Source organism: Anopheles bellator, chromosome 1, assembly GCF_943735745.2.
Source record: "Anopheles bellator chromosome 1, idAnoBellAS_SP24_06.2, whole genome shotgun sequence".
Lineage (NCBI taxonomy): Eukaryota > Metazoa > Arthropoda > Insecta > Diptera > Culicidae > Anopheles > Anopheles bellator.
The window spans coordinates 8,177,670-8,198,405 of NC_071285.1; the positions used below are offsets into that span (position 1 = coordinate 8,177,670).

A 20,736-nucleotide genomic window follows, 5' to 3' on the forward strand; every position below is an offset into this window, starting at 1 on the left:
CCCTCGAGCAGATCGCCCTGTTCTTCAAATCCATTTAGTGAATCAGTTATTTGTGCAGTTGATAAATATGTTCAAAATTGTTGAAGCCGCTCAAACGGTCGAGTAATTTTCTTCTACACTTTTATTTATTTTGAATTGAATGTTTCATATAAATTTTGGAAACTAAAAAAAAATTATTTTTGTACTTTTATAAGCGTACATTTTTAAGCACATTAGTTTGTCAATTTTTTAACGATAAATGTGTTTAGTTTTAAATTTGATTGTCAATAATTCACCGAAAAAACACTAGCATCGTATTCGAAGCATCTTTGAATTAATGCTGAACGTTCATCTTAAATTTGTGCCACAATACATGCCACTCATAGTTAAGTCACTTAACTGTTGGGCAATAAATATGCTTCATCAACATAAATATGAGTCAGATCTGGCAATGTTTGTATTATGTTCACCAACCAGATAGATGATACGTATAAACCGAGCACCGTTTACCTCATTCATCCGGTAGCGTTAACGTGGCCGACTTGAGACGTCATATGTTCGGGGATCTAAACTCCCCATTTTGCCTTGCATGTTTAAATTTAACTTTGTGCATCGTACTGTAGCTCGATAAGCTTAGCAAAACATTGATTTTCCAGCATCATGCACTAAACGGTAACTTACGTGGGTGGCGCTTTCTACCATTAATGAAATAAAGTCAACATTAGCACTTTGAGCTGCTTGCTACATTCTGGCGCTCGGTGGGTTTCTTCCTTCCGGAAGCTAATTGATTATGGTGGAAAGCGGGTCGATGGCGTGAAATTGCAAAACGTGTGCCATATATAAACCATTAACTCGTTCTTAGTGCGGTTCAGCACGAGGCTATGAGTTTCTCGTTTGTCGTATCGAGGTTTTAATCAACTCGAGCTTCAATCAGACGACCCCACAGTATCGGGATATCGGGACGTAAAGGCAGTCCTGTCGATTTCGCTGCATATTGCGCTCTCTCTCTTTCTTTTCCACTTATTTCCAACACTGAACGTAGATTCCTTTTACTTTCTTCACAGACCCTCACGCCTATGCAAGCATCCTCCAACAACTTCACTACATACCGTTATCCTGATCCTCGGAAGTCACATTCCTGGTGCCGCGTGATCCACTTGTGCGACCCGCAAGCCTTTGGCGTCGTCCTATGTTGGCTCCGCGGTTGAAGGTTCGCGTGAAGTTTGACAGCTAATCAAACCGCACACACCCGCACCTCACTCAGCCACCCACATCTCAGACGGCAGCATGCTTGCACCGGGCGCAATGGCACCCATGATGGAGGATTACCCGCTGAGCAACGGAACCGAGCCGGTCGGGATGCCGGAAGGCTCCGATGTCTTCGGCAGCATCATGTACGAGGAGACGTCATACAACCCGCACGCACCACCACTGCCGCACTCGTCGCTGTTCGCCGTGCCGATCGACAGCGAGTTCGAGTTGCTGCAGGCCCTGCTGAACCCGAACCGATCCGCCGCCGCCTGGAACACGACGGCCGGGGCCACCGAGACACCGTACACCCCGTACGAGCTCCGACCGGAAACGTACATCGTGCCCATTCTGTTCGCCGCCATCTTCATCGTCGGCGTGCTCGGCAACGGGACCCTCATCATCGTCTTCTTGCGCCACCGGGCGATGCGTAACGTCCCCAACACGTGAGTTTCGTGGTCTCCCCTAGTTTCTGGCTGTTTGAATTTAATTAACGACTCAGCCACGGATTGCTGCAGCACCATCGAGCGTCACGGTTGTTGACTCTCGATTGTGTTGGGTTAACCGTCGCGGGTTGGCTTTCGGTCAGGTCAGGCTCCGCAGGTGGCCCGTAATTAAGTAGCGGTCGGACTAAAGTGAAGGACTCTCGCTCGAACGCCGGCCCGTCGGCTGCGAACTAACTTTAACCTCTCCGAACGGTCACCATTTTATGCATCAACTATTTTCATTGCCGTCACCTCGTCCAGTGTTTGCTGAGATGTTTCGAGTTTTCGTAGACGAATTTCCACCTGGATAAGTCCTTGCCGGTCCTAGTAGTCTGGGAGCTCGCTAATGTTTGGTAGATGATTACGTTCTATCAACACGTTGACGCTTCCCGTCAACGAGGAGATGAAAATTTCGGAGGTGAGCTTTAATTTGATTGATTGAGAGCTTCAGCAGGCATGATGATAAATGACCGTCTCGGATTCACTTTGAATTGAATTCGAAACAAAGAACTTCCGGCAGGCGTGTGTCAATTAATAGCGACAGCTTCACTCAAGGCACGAGGCTGAAGTAAGAAAAGGAGAAAAGGAAATCCAGGTAACTTAAGGGCCGGTTTAGAGCCGGACATTAGTAAAGTAATTGCCTCTCCTACGCGCGCCTACGCGGGTTCTGTCTATTTTAGTTCGAATTCTCCTAATCCAAAATACGATCTGGCCAGGTAAGTGTTTCACAGGTTCTAGAAATTCCGTACAATTTAAGAATTTTCGAACTTCGGGCACAATTAAGAGCTACCGATGAGATGTCCTTTTCCCAGAAGCGTTCATCCACGTGATTCTTTTGGAATGAGCTGATCGAATTACCGTCCAGAGGCGTCATCCTAGTGATTGTTATAAACTTAGAACGCCTCCGAGCAGCAAATTGTTGGCAGCATTCCATCAACCATGCTTCCAAAGGCGATACAAAATGTCAATGAAACTTCTGTCCAAGGATTCATAAATGATGTAGGGCAGGTGTCTAGACCGGTTCGCACGTTCGCACGTCGCACAAACCTTCAAACACCTAGGGCGAGATGTTACTCACTTTAAGCATATCTTTAACATCAACGGATTCACGTACGATTCTGTATGAATATTTACTATCACTTTTCTCAGACATAAAACGTAGCTAAACTTAAAGTTATAAAGAATGAGAGCGTAGATAAAATTTACAAGTTTTTCAGTTTTAGCTGATTCAGCCTAGAACAAGGAAGTTTGATTTTATAACTTAAAAATAATGCATGGAACTTTAAATCTAAACCACAACTTTATTATTGGTTTTATCCAGCAGCCACCTCTCTAGAGCAATGTAAATTTGAAACATTTAACATAAGTTGTATAAAAAGCAAATCGCCTCACCTTTAGCAGTCGAGATTCTGTTCCAAAACTATTTGGCACGAAAACATAGTCAGCATAGCTGATAAGGCAGCATACTTTAGCGCAACTTTTACGAATTACGCGAAATTCTTCTTCCCTCAGTATTCCTGTATTTTGACGTTCACCTTGCTTCCGAGAAGAAATCGATTTTCCATTCCGCTGATCGCCCATTCATGACTTGGCCGACGATACGGCTCGAAGGCGCTCTGGTTGGAGTATTCCTGGCTCAAGGCCCTGCGCCCTTAATCCACCGTGCACTCGGGGGCACATTCTTGGACGGAGCGTTCTGATTTGCCGTCGATTCTAGGATTTCCCGAAACGGAGACCAGCATTCCTAGCGATAGGACGAATCGAACGAATAAATCTGATCCGACATCAGACATCCTTTGGGTGCATATATTTCCGGCCTTCAACTGAAGCACCTTCAACTTCGTTATCCGCCCACCCCGTCGGGCTTAAGAATTTTTCACCACGCTCACCAAGAACGCCCGGTAGCTCGCGGCCAACGGAGGGCGTCATGTTAAACTTTCTGACAGGTCAATGATGCCTATAAATATCAACTTTCGCTTGCCGGTGCCGTGCCCGCTGCGGAATGTGGCCTCTTTTGGGGGTGATTTGCGCGAACACAGGAAACAAGTACCCACAAGCGAACCGGATGTTTGGCCGAATTTTTCTCGTAGCTTTTGTGACACAGCTTTTGGGAAGTTCCCGCTACAGGAGCGGCACGATAAATCAACGGCGTCTCGTGGTTTCCATATCTTCGGATTACGTTGGTCACCGTTTCACGGCTTGTTCGTGGCAAGAAGGCACGCTCGGGGAGCGGTTGGAGTACATTAAATAAAACAAATGTCGCTTGGCTGTGTTTGCTCATTTTACCAGGCGTGTCTACGTGAAATGGCCATTCCTGGTGATTGTGGTCATTCTGCGGTGGGGCTTACGTCGGACTTTGAAGATTACTTTTCCACCGTTTCGCAGCTTTTCACTAGCCGCGAGCAATAATGAACCTTCTTCAATAATTGAGTATACAAAAGTTGGGATTTGTTAAAAGCTGCAAACATTGTTTGCAAAATATACAATTACTTAGTTTACTATCATTGCGGTTGATATTAAATTATCTATTGCTGCATCAAGTTAAGCATGATGTTATTTTTTTTCCATTTCCAAGAATGTTTCGCCTCTCTCTCTTAGTCCAGAAAATAAGTTAAGCCAATCTGGAGAACTTTTGCCAATCGTATGAGAACACGACAATTCCCACTCGCAAGCCCTTTAAGTGCCATAAATTGACTCAACTTCTCCAACCGTCGTTCCGCTGTAACCCACCCGTAAAGCGAAAAGTAAATTGATTCCGATTGTTTGAACACAGACCGTACCGAGAAAGGCACTAAAGAAGTCACTTCCTTCGACTCGGGCTCGGACATTCAATCAGTCCAGGTCCAGCTCCAGGTCCATAGGTCTGCCGTAAATAGTTCTCGAAGTTTTTGCCCTACACCGCAATCACACCGAAGCCCGTCCGAGGTCGAAGCGAATATTTCATTATCCACAAACAGCCGTTCTCGCCTTCATCGCGCCAAAGCCCATTTATGTTGGATTCTTTTCTCGTCTCGCCTGAAGAGTTGTCGGAGTTCCCCTCGCAGGGAACGGGTGTTTCCGGATCCGGATGTGTTTGCGCAGGAAACTTTCGTGTTCACCGGTTGCGACATAAGCCCGGAAGAGTAGTAAGACGCGTACACAGGGCGTACACACTTGTCGAACTTCCCATAATTTGGTCTTAGATTTAAGAGCGAAACCAACCATACGGTGGCTCAGCGATCTTGCTGGAGCAAGTGGTTACATCTAGGAACTGGAACCAATTATTAGACAACTTGAGGGGCTTCGAAAAAAGCCTCAGCGGGATAAAGTGTTGCAAGCCCAAAACAAGCGCCAAGAAAAACTCTAAGAACTCTGAGCCAAGAAAATTGCATTCAATTCCCGTACTTTCTTTTCGCCGAGCGGAACAGTTTGCTAAATGTGAAACGAAAGCTCCATGGAAGAAAATTGCTAGCCCAAGCTGGTGCACCAGGAACATGGATCTGACGAGTCACCGGGCGGGCGGATGGGCCGCCGGGTTCCGCAATCGGAATTAATGTGTTGTGGACTTAGACCACAACTTAGTTTACACCTCGTTCCATTAGAGCTGGCGTGTCGAATAAACAAGCACCATAAATGCAATTTACGATCTTTTCCGGGTTTACATCCAGCTCCAGCTCCCGGGTTCCACGAAGGCGCCTTCTCGGTGGCACCCGGGCGAAAGCCCTACCCGTGCCCTTTTCATCATTTCCCGGCTCCTGGGCACACGTAAACAGGCGTTAAAGTTGGCGAGATGATTGGGTTTTCTATGGGCCACTCTTTTTTCTCTCTCTCTCACTCTCTCTGTTCTGTTCTGTTCTGTGCGATGTTTTACAGTTTTACGCTGCTGCCGTTGATAAGATTAACGGACACTGGACAACAGCATTTGTCCATTTAGATTGTGTGCACAGCAAACACCCCGGGTCCGGATGTGCAGTGCTTGGACCCGGACACGGAGCACCGATTACCCACCGGTCCTGGGACCTTTCGCGTTCGGGCGTTATATCGTGGGCGAATGCATTTCTTTCCAGCATTTTCGCAAACACGATCCAACCGGGCTGTCATTGCTCGTCCTGGGCGACTCTTGATTGAAATTCCATCCGGTCCGGTTGGGAACTAATTTCTGAACTGTTGATTTAAAAAATTATTCTTGATTATACTTCTATATTTTCGAGACTTGAGTGTAAATAAATTCAAGAAGAGCGTACGATGTTATCGGAAGCAGTATGCGTCAGGCGAACCATTCAACAGTTTGGTTTAATGGTATTCGAGGAAATCAAATCCTAATTCATATTACCAATCCTGCCAACCATCTTCTATCGGCCAAATTGGTTTGGTAATCTTCAGCTTGTCCAATCTACGGTTCAAATTGAATTCTACCAATTCAATCGTCTTTCGTGGTTTGTGGCCTTCCATTTGTATGCACGGCTCCACTAGTTCAACCTGGTTTGCCCTTCGAGTGCCTCGTACACGCGTCTCGGTTCCGGTCCCGGCGTCATTCGCACGTAATTTAATCAATTATCAGCTCGCCGGCGACTATAATTTACATTTATAGTAGTGAAACGTGAACCGGAACAGTGCACGCCCCGGACCGCACGGCGGCCACCGGATAGCTCTAGCACGTGTCCTTTCTTATTTGCGTACATGTTTTATTGGTAGCCCTTCTTGCAGTTGGTGTGCAACAAAAAACGGAGGATGCTTCTCTAAAGTGCAATTGCACCCGATGCTAACCAAACACAACAGGAGCACGTTGTAAATTAATTAACTTCCTTTTCCGGTCGCTCTCCGTTCTTGTTTTGCAGATACATCCTGTCGCTGGCGCTGGCCGACCTGCTACTGATCGTGACGACCGTACCGTTTACGTCCATCATCTACACCGTCGACTCGTGGCCCTGGGGCAGCCTGCTCTGCACGTCGTCCGAGTTCATCAAGGACGTGTCGATCGGCGTGTCCGTGTTCACGCTAGTCGCCCTTTCCGGTGATCGGTTCTTCGCCATCGTCGACCCACTCCGGAAGTTTCACGCCCACGGTAAGTTCCGGTGGGAGAAGTTTTTTTTTTTGAAGAGTTTGGAAAAGCAAAAAGTCAAGAAGGAGCAAATGGTCATGGTGCTAGATCCTTTTCTAGGTGGCGGACGGCGAGCCACACGGTTGACCATTGCTACGGCGATCCTGATCTGGTTGATGGCCATCGCTTTCGCGATACCGGCCATCGTTGGCTCTCATATTAAGGTAAAGGCCGTGCGAAAATCCCTTGAAAGGAACCTCGGGTCCTTATCTTCGATATCTCTGCGTTCTCCAGACGGTCATCGTCAACAAAGATGTGTCGTTCTACTTCTGCTATCCGTTTCCGGACGAGTGGGGACCCGAGTATGCCCGCGGTATGGTGTTGGGCAAGTTTCTCGTCTACTACGCGGTGCCCCTGTTCATCATCGGCATCTTCTACGCGCTCATCGCCAGGCATCTGATCCACAGCGCCAAGCACGTCCCGGGCGAGATGCAGGGCACCGTTCGGCAGGTAAGTTTCGTCTGTTTTTGTGAACTGAATACGGGGAACGGAAGTGGCCGACTGCTGTGAAACTAATCCCAACACACCTTCCATATCAGAATCAGGCAAAAGCTCCTGGGTTTTCATAGAGCGAAAAACGAACATTACTTCGTGTAATTGAAAGGAAGTCGGCTTTTCTTTCCCTATAGTGCGGTGGAACGGTCGCATGGGCGTGGATGTGGCTTCCGTTCTTTCCATCGCCAACGGTATAATACGTCATCGTGTATCATGCCATCAGCAGACCAGACAGTAGGCTCCGTTGGCACCTAGTAACGAACTTTGCATCCACTCAGCTGATGAATATGCATGGAAACGGACCGTAGTCTTACCGCAAAGCAAAGCAGGCCTTGCAGTTTCAAGCACTTTGGCAGGGTGCAATGGATCAATCGATAAAAGCCGAGATTGAACGGAAATGAGTTTTTTCCGGAAACGGAAGCAAGCGTGCGTAGAGTGTGAAATTCATCGGCCAAAGGGGGAATCTATATTATTTTTGTGTTAACGTTATTAGCTTCCGATTGGTTTCTTACCGAAGGTCGGAAGATATCGTAAATAGGCTTTTACGGAGTTTATTTTGTACCACCTAGCAATCGATAGACGTAAGAAAGATCTAGGACATGCGAATGTTTTATACGTTTGCCAATTAATAGTAATTTAATAAAACAAAATCAAACTTTATGTTTTTTTTTTGGTACAGAATGGGCAAAGTTCAGCTCTAAGGGACACCATATCTTGATATCGTGTAAAGCAGAAAACATTTTCGATTGACAGGGAATATAGTACTTCTTATGTTGATAAGCTTCCACACCTTGCCAGGTTCTCGAGCACCGTCTTGAGTTGTGTCTTGTGATCAATACTTTCGTTTTGAAAATGTGCAATAAACTCGGCGAAGCGTATGACTTTTATGGACGACCCAGCTGTAGAGGTTATTTTCGTCGACTCACACGCGCCAGCACTGCGTGCCGGGCCACTTTCTGTCTGGCGGCATTATGCATTATGGATTCTCAAAAGTACCATCCACTAAAGTTGTTTGTGTCGCCAAGCGATAACATTTCGATCGCGATTTTATGTGCCGCAAGCATTTGAGTGGTGCTTTCTTTTCTTTAACCCAACCTCCGGTAGAAAACCCCGTTTGGAGTGGCCAACGACGATCGGCTCGAAATCGTTTCAATTAAGACGGCTTATGTTTTATCATGATTTCCATGCTATCGATTTGTTATTTTATTACGGACATTTCCGATCGGTGGCGCTCTGCGCCGTGTTTTTTGCGTGTAAAAATAAGATTAAAATAAGAACCAAGCTCCCGAGCGCTCCTTATGCTGGTTGATAACAAAGAAAACGCACACTACGGTCCGGGTCGGCATCGCATCGATTGTGAACAAAAACGCGACCGAACATCGGGGTCCGAAGACTCGACGGTTGACTCTACACAATCACGCTGCTTCAGCTTCAACCGAACGTGCCAACATAAATAATTGTGTTGAGTCATTTTTTGTTTTTCCACCACGCCTCAGCCAGCGAACCATGGGCGTATTTTTTAACGCTTTTCCCATGACTTTTGTTTTTCTTTCCGTTTTTCCGTCGCCCGATCTCAAATCGCCGCTTCGCACAATGTGGAACTCTCCGGAATGCGATGGGATCCGACGACCCGTCACCATCTGGAAAACTGTACGCCGGGAAACGTCCAAAGATTAAAGCCCGCCGGAAAGTGGCCGTCACCGTGCTGGCGTTCGTCGTGATATTCGGTATCTGTTTCCTGCCATCGCACCTGTTTATGCTGTGGTTCTATTACAAGTAAGTACCGGCGGGCATGGGTGCGGATTATCTTCACCCTTGTTTGGCTTGGGTTGCGGGGCTTTAGTTTCCATCTGCTTAACTATCCAATCGCTAAAAGGGGAAATGTAAATTGCATCGTACGAGTCCTTTCGGGAGGCTCGAGAAGATGCAGACCGCGTTTTGGCTCCAGCGAGTGCCAGAGGGTCGCAAAAGATTATGGTTTTAATTTATTCCCTTTCAACGTATTTGAAAGCTTTGAAATTTCACAACTGCTTCACTAACTTTTTATCGTTTTTCATAAAAATAAAACAATCCCCAAATTAATAAAAAGAGGCTAATGTAAAAAGTTCATTGTTGAAGTAAACCAGTCAAATAATGCAATACAACCGAATGGTCCAACGATTTCAACCATCTTCGTTTCTGCTTATGAATTTATTCTGCCCCAAAACACATAGTTCCCTGCTGAAGCCAAAAGAAAGTTGTAAATTCCCCGACCAAAATACCGCAACGGGACAAAAAGTTACAAATTATGCTGCCGAGAAGCAGTACAGCGGCCAACAATGTTTGCGACATAAGAAACAGGACAAGGGAAAGTTTCGCAGCTGAGCACCACCACAAAAACCACGAACCCGGCGTCCCGCGTACAGTCAAACCGGTCTCGGCCCGGTCTCCAATCTCTTCCAAAGCGTTCCAAATTCCTTCACCGCCTTGTGCCGTGGGCCTTGTGTTTAGCAAAGACAAACATTTTAGCTTCCATCGACATCGGCTACGAGCGCCGTTACGCTTGCTTGCCTGGTTTTGTGGATTTGGAACGGCTTTTTTCTGGCTCCTCGATTTCCGCGGAAAAATGCAACCTGAGTGAGAGAGAGAGAGTTAAAGAATCCGGTCATGGCCACGGTGCAGCAGTCTTTCGCAGGTACTTCACCTACTTAATACTGCAAACTCACGAACACGAGAGTAAACAATTCTCGAGCTTGCACTTCCGGTGCTGTTGCATCTTTTAAGAAGGATTTCAAGTGGGATCTAGCGAAGAATTTTCCTCCGAGCATTAGGAAAACAAACCTCCTCGTAGAGAGCGTAACGCCTGAAGCTTGAATTAAAAACATGTTTTCAAGGTTCGGCATACTTTCCCGCTGTGCGTCTTCGACGACGACGAATGCTCTGCAAACTAATGCTAGGTTTGAGTGTAATTGAATTTTAGTTTCGCTCCGTACCTTCCTGAGATTTGCGGTCTTCCCTTACCAGAACATTTGGGACGTCTCGTATTCCCCATCGATCGCCCGCATTAGGAACATCCTTCGAAGAATCAGGTGAAAGATGGTTTGAGCTTCTCAAACCTGCAACTAAACGCCCAAAGGTGGTTTCTGGTCACAGGCAAATCGTATTACAGCGTCGTGGAAGGGAGAAATTTATCTGGAAACAAAGTTTCACACGAAAAAGTTTGGCCCTTCAGCCTAATGGGCCACGATTTAATGAAGCTCCAGCTCGACGGAGTGCAATTAGTTCATCGCCAGAAGATCAAGTGCAACGAAGAAACTTTTTCGCTTTGGTACATAATTTACTGCCAAGTTTTGGGTGAAACAGTGCACCGATTTAATGAATCTCGTTTTGGAAGGATAATGGGAAGGTCCTTGAACATCCGACGACTTATGGTATCCTAGTTCTAATTTTTATTTTTTCTCATCAAATATTAAAAAGAGTGTAAAATGTAGATACCAAAACTCCAAACAGAACGTCTTAATTATTATTTCAAAAGGTCAGCAATCGTCATTACGAAATGGCGTCCCGTCGAGTCAAAACTGAGGGGGCCCAACCTCGACAACCATCCATCATGTTTCAGCTGAGGGCTACAGTCATTGAATTAAGATCGAGGAGGACCAACAATCTTCACCATCTTCTTCCAGCTAAGACGTGTGATGGATGTGTTGAGCGCACGTTAAGACGTTGAGAGCAACGTGATTTGCGAATTTGCGTTCCCCAAGATTATGGAACCCAAAAAGGGTGCGTTCAGCCTTTGTTCTTGACAGACAACTTCGACGAACTTGCCTGGCCTTTCTACAATACGGTTTTCCTAATGTTCTTCCTTCTCTTCCGGTGACGGTGATGACGGTGCTGATGTTTGGGAAAAATCTCGCGCGCTGTTCGCTCGTGAAATTTCGCCTAATGACTTTGGGGTAGCTCTTAGCGGCATTTTGTTTCTAAAAATGGACCTAATGATGGAGCAACATGAGAGGCCAGAAAGAATCCAAGACGGTTTACATAAAATTTAAAAACCACAGAACGCGCGCTGTGGCGAAACAAATGTTCGGCTCGGTTCGGCCCCATTCCGGAAAGGGAATTAATGGACATTTTTTTTAAATGGAAACCGCATCGAAGGTAAACAACTTGTTTTTTCGGTGAATGGCTCAGCCGGGGGGCTCGGGATAAATTTATTACACAAATTGCATCCATTTCATCATGTTTCATTAAACGAATTCGTTTCCCGAACGCCGGCGAGCGAACGAACGGATGATAAACCGTAATAATCACCTTAATGCTGGCCATTTGCAACGGGCTGCTCTCGGGTGTTTATTGGTGTGGCCTCTTGAAATGATTGCATTTCGTGTGCCTCCTGACCGAAATTGAATGATCATTCCAGGGAATCTCAGTCGCGTGGATAAATAATGGCATTTTGCAGCCAGTTTTTAACGGTACAAACTGTTTTTTAATGTTCCGCCCACCGAATGCAATTGTAATAATTAAATTTCAGAAAAGAAATTTAAAACAAAACGTCATTAGAAAGTAATTTTTTTAAATCAATTCCTAGGGCCACAGGTATTTTTTAAGATGAACAAAGGATGTGCACCATTTTCTTTTATTCGATTCATGTTTTCCAAAAAGGGTGTTTCGTTTCAAAGTTGTCTCTTAAAATATATTTCCCTCGGGGCGACCACAAGTCAGGTCTGTGGTCTGCAAAGCGCAATACGTTACGCAACAGATGCCATGCTCATTTGTCCTTTCTTGCGAAAAAACAGCCCAACCAATCGGTCCCTTCAGGTAAAAGAAATAACTCCTTTTTTCTCCGGATGCTGTAACATAGTTCGTGTGAGTTCATTTCATCAAACTATGGAAATCCTTTCCGAGAAGGCATGAAGCATAAATTTGGAATGAAACACTTCCAGGAAGGTCACATTTTTTCGAGTGATTGCAGAGCTCGTGTCCTAATCCAGTAGCATCTCAATGTATGAGGATGGCCCTAAAAAGTTTTTGAACAAAACTTTCCATAGTTCAATGAGACGCCAGAGAAAAAGATTATAAAATTTATTTAAATAAAAGTTCAACCATCGCTGTAAGGATAATGTAGTAACAAAACCAAACAAAGAAATTCATCAGAAATTATGATTTACTTCCGTTTTTTGCTAAAGTCTCATGGGTCTAAAGGGTCCGTAGATAACTCCCAATCTGTTTTTTTTCTCGTCCCATCATCCCCAACAGCCCGAACTTCAACGAGGACTACAACGGCTTCTGGCACGTGCTGCGGATAGTGGGCTTCTGCCTGTCGTTCGCCAACAGCTGCGCCAACCCTGTGGCTCTGTACTGTGTCAGTGGTGCCTTCCGGAAACACTTCAATCGGTACGTAAGCTCGCCGGATGCGAGACCATTGTGCCTGCCTGCTTCAAACCAAAACGGATTCAACGCCCGATCCATCATCGCATGCGACTCCAATTAAGTGTGCCCAGATCTCTCTCTCTCTCTGTTTCTCTCTCCCTATCTCCGTGTTATCCGCGTGTCCATCAACTCACTCTCGTGAATGTGTGCGTTTGTTTTTTGCGGACTGTTGCTCCCCATGATGGTTGTTTCCGGTCCGGTTCTCCCTTATGGTTCGATTGTGCTTTAGCCGACGCCGTTGACGTCCTTCATATTTTTTTCCCCTTTTTCTATTATTGCTTACTCTTCTAGGTATCTCCTCTGCGAAGGATCCTCCAGCAGTCGGAGGCGGCACGGGGACAATCTGGCACCGAGAGATACGTCCCTCACCAGCACCATGTCCCGCCGGTACACCAGCAAACGGATGCAGTCGCTACGAATGTGAGTACCGCGCCCGGGAGTGGCAAACTAAATCATTTCCGGGAACAACCGACCGAGGTTGGCCCATCTGACACCATCGGGTCCGGTCCCGGGACTCAAACCCACCGATCCTTTTTTTATCCCGGCCAATTCATAACAATCCGTCTGAAGGACTTTGGCCCATGGTTTTGTTTTGCAAACCTAAACCTTTTCCTTTATTAAAACAAATCTCAAATATTTGTAGAAGCACAAAAACGAAATCTATTTCAGAAAAATCTTTCCAAAACCCTAGGGGGGGTCCGTCAAGCCGAAAGCCATTAGATAAATTTTAAAGTAGGATTAACGGCATACCTCCTACCATCACGGGCCATCCGAGATCCTTCACATCGTTCATCATTTTTGAAGGCCCAAAAGAATCGGAGCATGACTATTTAGCCATGAATCAGCGCACAATTAAGCTGGGGCTGACGGGACCACAAGGGTTGTTGCGAGCATTGTTGCAAAAAGCAAAAGTTTTCTGGGGCGCCAAAAGCCGTCAAATGAGAAACTTATCTACTTCGCTCATGCGTGGCACACGATGAGGAATTATAACAAACACAAAAACTCCACCCGGCACCAGGATAAGCCTTCCGTGTTTGTTTTGCTGTCCATCGAAGCATATCGAAACCTTTACCGGGATGCGTTTTGAATTGTTTTCCGAGAGTAGGCCAATCCTTTCCACTGAGGCAGCATCCTTTTTCCGGAAGGAAGTGACCGGCTCTGCTACAACGTTAACGTTACCGGACTGGCTTTCTGGATGAGCTCTTCAGGCTGGAAACGGTTATGAATCAGCACTTGAAACATTGAGGAAGCTCGACTCTGTTCTAAGGGTCATGTTCCGAGTAATTTTCAAATATGTTTCCCGGTACCACTCTGGGAGGGAGCGAACTGAAACTCAAACAACTCAAATTTGGTCCAGGACATGCTTGTTCAAACATGTGGTGTTTCCTACCAACGAGAAAACAGGCTTACGAACCACGACCGAGCAGCTCCGCTCTTATGAAGACCATCGCAATCGACTTGTGGTATGCTTGACCATCACTCATGAATTGCGTCCGGAAGAGGAACTTATGGTGATTTAAATTTAGTAAACCAGCGATAATAGCCCTAATGCTGGTAACTTCCCTAGAGAGTTTGGTTGCCCGCATCAGAGTTTAGTTTGCTGGTCCCCATCAACGTTACAACGTTACGTGCGGCACACACACGGACCACCATGCGCCTCCATCATCCCGAACGGAAGATGTAATCCTAACCGGCCACTCTGTGGTGACGCTGTGGGGACACAAAACAATACTCAGCAATATGCTCGACGCTGACTCCGCATCCAATTATGGACATGTTTTGGGGCTGTCCCATGATGGATGGTTTTCGGTTTCGGCGTGTGATTTGGTTCGTCGGATAACTTCATCTTTTTCTATTAACAAACGGGCATTCAACTTGGACTCGGGCCGTGGCATGGAGTTGAGCTCTGATGACGATCTTTTTCGTGAGCCACCACGCCGGGCAGCAAAAAGGAACACAAGAACATGAAACAGTCACTCAGCATCATTTACTCGAGCGACGAAATCTTACCCATTGGCACCGCCTGGCACCGAGAGTCCTTTCGTCCGCGAGGACATCCCCGTCACCCCGTACTGGTAACACCCTGTGTCCCGAGTAAGCATTTTCTCGCTTCATTTGCCCACTGTCCGGTGTGAAGGCCGGGCGACAAAATGAGCGATATCCTTCTGGTGCCAACGAATGGTGCCGTAATTCATTACTGAGGCCGGATGGAGGCATCAACATCAAACGTGCAAGAAACAAATTACGTTCGGAGCCCAGACGGGGACCACTTTCTTGCGCATATGGTGCATCGCTCCTTTTCTTGGCACCCCCCGCGGGGGAACTGGAAACACGGTAGGAGAAATCATTTTTCATCTCCTCACCAACGTCCCGGAAGAAGTCTCGACCATAGGCAAGACCGGCGCCGGTATGGTGTCGCCCTGATAAAGTAGGACCTTGATCGACATTCGGTTAGCCGGTGGCGTGTGATTTTTGTGACAAATAAAATATTACTCCATTAGCCGTCGGTCGCTTATCTACACTTATGTTGAACCCCCGTTGAAAAGAGCGCCATCTTTTCTCGTGTTTTTTAGATAAACGTCAATAGGACGTATGTTGGACCTAATTATTGCTAATGCAAGTAACGATCAAACGCCTTCCACTGTCCTATTGAAAGAAACCGCAGACATCAAGCATAAAATTGGCAACCGCAGTCTGAATGCAACCCATCATTACCATGGACCTCAATGGTCCATTTCCCACCCGGGCAACATCAATCAAACAATTTCTAGTTAACTCTCCCGTCCAGCCACGTCAGGACACCGTCAGCACCAATCGCAGCTTGTTCGTCGGAACGGAATTCCAACAATACAAAACCGCGACTGACTGCGCCACTCGAAAAGGCTTTCCAGGTGGTAAGCTCCCCCCAGCGCGTCGCTCTCACTTCCAATCGATCGGGTTGGGGCCACCGAATCGAACGAATTACCAAACCCGATGGCTAATACATTTCCATCTTCGCTGACGTAATCCCGGTGCACATGTTTTTCGCATGATTGCCAGGGGGTGAGTGCCCGTCATGACCCTGTCAGCGAAATTCACATCCCACTCCGCGGCCAGATGCTACTTCGCGGTGGTGAAGCCAACACACCCAGCCCGCAATGACGTCGATGGATTTACCGATTCGCGCCGTTTCTGTTTGCCTATGACACGACGTCGGGTCGGGCTCAGAACCGATCAGCTGCACCCTGCTTCATTAGAGCGGCACACCATTACCCGTTCCACGCGGAAGGAAGTAGGCTTCCCTGCGGCTTCGGGAGGTGCTAACAGTAGAACTCAACACCACGATATTGGGAAAGTTTCCTATTTGCGCGGCATTGTCTTTCTAACGAGCGAACAAACTTAATGACGAAGAACTCTCCGCCTTTCGACGTCGAGTACTTTTCTCTCGTTTCAGTGCACTTTCGATGGTACGTAAAATTTCAATTTCGTACTCAACGATTGGTCTACAAAATGGCGCCAATCTCCTGTTGCTGTTGCTGAGTGCCACGCGGTAACGCGGTTGAGGGTTTATTGTTGAGTTTTTTGGCCCAACGAGCATTGCGTCACAGGTTCCCGTCACCGTGGCCGTCTATTTGCTACCGCCGGTGTCGACGATGCTGTATAGGCGGAAAGCCCAAGAAGAAATGAGCGCAAGGTACACATAGAAAAATTTGATTTACCAAGCAATACCTCGCCTCGGTCGGTCGTTGGCAAATTTGTTTTATTTATTGCATCACCACACTCTCCTTCGTTGGGGTCGTGCCTGTTGGTGGTTGACTGTCGTCGTATTCTGGCCGGTGCTGCCATGGTGATGGGAAGTGAGAATTTTCGTAGCGCCCCGTTTGCCTAATGATGTCACCGGGTGAGAGCGATTAATTGAAATCGGTTCGTCCTCGCTGGCTGAATCAACACACTGGGGCTTTGGATGTGAAAATTCTATGTTTACTTACGGCCTGGTCAAACTTCAACGGAACGCAGCAAGCCGCGAATCACTCCAGCATTTCCTTACGACAAGCACCCTGTGACGTACAATCTTTCCATTAGTTTAAAAAACATTTTTGTCGAGAACGGTTTGAACGGTTTTGAGACGACGTGGGGCATTGAATAACACATCGTTCATTCACTCGATTGGCTTCACATCCGGTGCTTTTCCTAACAGAATATCAAGAGAACATACTTACCCCCGGAGTGTATGGTCGGTGGGATGTCGTAGAACTGCTTCAGTACGGCCCACACAAACAGGTAACGCTTCAAGGAACGCAATCCACATCATTTTTGCTTTTATTACATACAGGCTCGCCCGAAAAAAGGGCTCACAGAAGGCGCGCAGGAGTATTTAAACGATTCTTGGTATATGTTTTGATTAAAATAGCTATAGCCATCAAAGGGTCCTTTGATATTTTGGTGCGTGAAAAACGTTTCAGGAATGAAAAGCTATTTCCGCGTGAAAACCCCACTTCCTTGAGCGCGGCAACGTTCAAAGACTTGCCACTTTTTCCGTTTTTCGCAGCCACCCATTGAGCGTTCCAACATGCTGACATGTCCTGTCGTTTGCTAATATTGCGTATAATTACCCTAGCGCACCTCTTCCCATGCCCCGTGTTAATGGCGTACGCGAGGTGCTCGATTTTAACAAAACACATCACCATAGAAACCATGGGTCAAATGTCGACTGGCAGCTGTCAACCGAAGGTGTAGTCAAAGCAATAGAAACAATATCGGGAACGCATTAAAAATACCCTGCAGGCAACCGATCGATAGGCTGAAAACCGTTCGTTTAACGGCGGAACCCAGCAGATTATCGATTTTAAAATTTAAACTCTACCACCCCATGTTTAATCTGTTTTTGGCTGAAACGCATAATATCAATGGATTATGTGTCAATCTCCGCGATGCTGGCAAACATGCGTGCGGTCAACAGCATCACGTCACCCCGCCCCGCTAATTATTTAATGAAATTCTAAGCCCTTTCAATATCAGCTTAATAGTGCTATGTATAACGCATTGGCTACAAATGGTGGTTTGGCTATTTTATGTAGCTAAACCGTGTTCATTCGAATATTCACAACAGAACACACCGCTTCACTTCGCCTGGCAAACTAATAAAACATTAAGTAAAATTTGGTCGATCGTAATCGATCAGCATTCAATTACCAATGAACTTATACAAGCTGAGTGATTGCTACTCGCAATGGAATCCTTCCCTCAAGCATTGGCATCTTTACAAGGCTTGATTCTCGTTGACAGCTTCACCGTTCCGTTCACCGCTCAGCCAAAGAAACAAGTCTGGCCAATAATAGGGCGAAACTCGGAGAATAGAAATGTCACTCAGCCCCTAGGGTCAAGGATCAGGAAGGATGTGAAAAAGTTCAATTAAAGTTCCACCTCTTCAAACACTCCAACGACCCGGGGCTAGTTTTCTCACGTACCTTCGTTTCGCTTGGAACCGCAACCGGGCACCGTGGTCGAGGCGACCACAAGCTCGATAAGCTGTCAAGCTTCCCATCAACCAGGGAGCTAAACCATCTTATCGAGGATTACGCTTCTCCACAGGTGGATTACGAGAATAAATATCCGCATCCGCACGTAGCGTCCCGGCGGACGATGTTTTGACCTTTCCACTGTACGACATCGTGCCCCTAGGTGCGCCTGGAAAACTTTGATAAGATGAATGTTCCTTGGAACAACGCGAACTTGGCGTAGTTTGTAAAGTTTATTTTCAAATGCAAGCCCGTTTCCGCACGAACACCGCACGATCTGCTGCTCAAAAAAGGGTACAAAACTGCACGTTGTAGCTCCCTTCTAGTGACTCTGTGGATATTATTATACATTTAGCAAGCATGTGGTTTGTGGAAGTAACTCGTCGAAAGTTGGATCGCATCGAAACATTTTTGAATGAAGCACTCACTAATTAGGAAAAGGCGTTCCAAAGTTCCGTTCTCCTGTTCCTTTTGAGCTTTCGACCTTCCGGATGGTCAGCCTTTCCGATTGCCGGCACGTTTTTCCCATTGTCTCAATGGGTCCTCAACGCAACCCGATGCCGACCCAATTGGGTTTGCGCGGATTTGGCTTAAGGATGGCGGAAATTAATTTCCTTTCCCAGAGCACAATGCCCAGCCGCCCAGGCGAACCACACAAAGCACAGTGGACAGGAAAAACGCGGAAGCGGAAGCACCCGTAGTGCGCTAATCTCTTTGGTTGATTAAATTTAGGCAAACGACGTTGATCCTTACGCTTAATACGTTCGCCCGGGCGCACCCGTTGCTGCCTCGTTGATGTCCTCGCCGTCAGTAGTGCGTAGTGCCACTGTCGGGGAACGGCATCATAAACCAACTAACCTTTGCACCCTTTCTTGCCGTGTCGTTGGTGGCCCTCCAGGGCCAGTGATGGCGAACCTTTCGTTGAAATCCTTTACAAGATGTTCCTTCCGGGAGTAACTAGCTTAGCAACATTGAGCACCATTATCAGCTATTTCTTAAACACCACCAGAAGGTTCGCCATCTCCGCCACAAACGACGCGGCATTCGACGTTCCAGCATTCCATTGGCAAGCTAATGGATGGCGAACCTCGCGTACGGCTGATGATGGTTAAATCGTGACGCCACCGGGGCACGCCGACTCCCTGCCGGAACCGGAAGCAGATCGGGCGCACATGGAAGGATGAAACGATTCAGTGAATCGATATTTAACGACACCCGGAACGGGGCATCCGATAGTGCTCATTTGGTGTGCTGATCGATTTAATAGACAACAAATTGCTCACCCGTTGCTCCTTTCGCGGTATTTGAGCCTTCCGTCGGCGATTTCGACAGTCAATGGTTCGTGATGATTGGTAGTAATGGGCGCAAAAATTGGCCCTTGTTTTCTGCGCCCCGTTACGGGGATCAATGAACTCAAACGTTACTCCACGGTGTTAAGCAAATGAGCCTACAAACGCTCCATGAAAGCAATCGAAGCAGATCGGCAGGCCGTATGGGGAAGAAATAATCTTTACAGGCTGCAAATTCATGGTTTGATTTGCCATTTTTTTAATCTGCATAAAATTGCACCAATAAATAATCAAGAAATGTCCAGAATCTGCACCCAATAAAAGTCAGAAAGCAACGAAATATAGCAGCTAATTTATGTCTTTCACCAAGAATGACCGTCATTATCCTTTCAAATGCAAAATCGTGGGACTAACCGTGTTCCATCCGAACACAACACTTCTGAGTATCTGCGAACCGCCCGAAACCCGGCACCTGACGCCGGCTTCAAAACTTCGAGCAACTCGAGTTCCAGCGAAACCACATCGTTACGTACAAGATTAATGGCTTTACCCGGTGCGTGTGTGTCCGTGCGTGTGGCAGCCCGCAAAACAAATTCCATAGCCGAATTCCATGAATAACGATGTTTGGCGATGTCCTGGTAGCAACCCGGCAGAGTAACAAGTGAGCTTTCGGCTCACTGCGCCACAATCTGATGAGACGCTTATGTTGGCCGTCAGCCAATCGTCTGCTGCTGCGTTGGCAATGTTTTTATTCCAATCTGCTATCGCATTGCATCCTAAATCGGGGCCCCAACTTGCGTCTAGAATTGTTTTCTTCAAAATATTGATTCCTCTTTAATGTTTCCTAATGTCAATTTCGTACTCTCTCTCTCTCTCTCTCTCTCTCTCTTTTTGGCCGCCAGTAACATCCAGGAGACGACGATCGTGATGATACCGAACGGAAATGGCTCGAAACCCGACGGAACCGGTCCGGAGAAGGAGATGGTTTGCCTGTCGTAACAGCGACGCCGCCAGCTAGCATCCGCCGGCACCCGAAATCGTCGCAAAAGTGCCCCAAAGCTAGCGCTGGCAGAAACCACACCCGGCAACGAACAGCTAGTGGGCTCCGAGCCCGAGGACCTCGGTTTCCGCGAACCACCCGGACGGCTGGAGAACAGCTCCACCTGCGAGCGTCTTACACCGACCGCAACCGTCGCCTTCCGGATATCGCCCTGCCAGGGGTCGGTTGTCCGGGCGCGCCAACTGACCGAAATGAG

At 47.0% G+C, this 20,736-nt stretch overlaps 1 protein-coding gene across 1 annotated transcript; it reads left to right on the plus strand.

Annotated features, from left to right (window-relative positions):
* The first annotated feature begins 1,284 nt into the window (after positions 1-1,284).
* Positions 1,285-20,479, plus strand: LOC131216457 (neuropeptide CCHamide-1 receptor-like). Its single transcript, XM_058210956.1, has 8 exons — positions 1,285-1,673; positions 6,530-6,756; positions 6,841-6,956; positions 7,027-7,242; positions 8,960-9,063; positions 12,520-12,657; positions 12,985-13,113; positions 20,383-20,479. The coding sequence occupies exons 1-8, from the start codon at positions 1,285-1,287 to the stop codon at positions 20,477-20,479; spliced, it is 1,416 nt and encodes a 471-aa protein (XP_058066939.1).
* Positions 20,480-20,736: the final 257 nt, after the last annotated feature.

What these genes read in the sequence shown, in the direction of transcription:
- LOC131216457 (XM_058210956.1), top strand. Translation starts at nt 1,285, where the DNA reads ATGGCACCCATGATGGAGGATTACCCGCTGAGCAACGGAACCGAGCCG. An exon ending in TGCAGGGCACCGTTCGGCAG is followed by an intron (nt 7,243 to 8,959) that starts GTAAGTTTCGTC and finishes AAACGTCCAAAG; the next exon opens with ATTAAAGCCCGCCGGAAAGT. An exon ending in TTCCGGAAACACTTCAATCG is followed by an intron (nt 12,658 to 12,984) that starts GTACGTAAGCTC and finishes TTACTCTTCTAG; the next exon opens with GTATCTCCTCTGCGAAGGAT.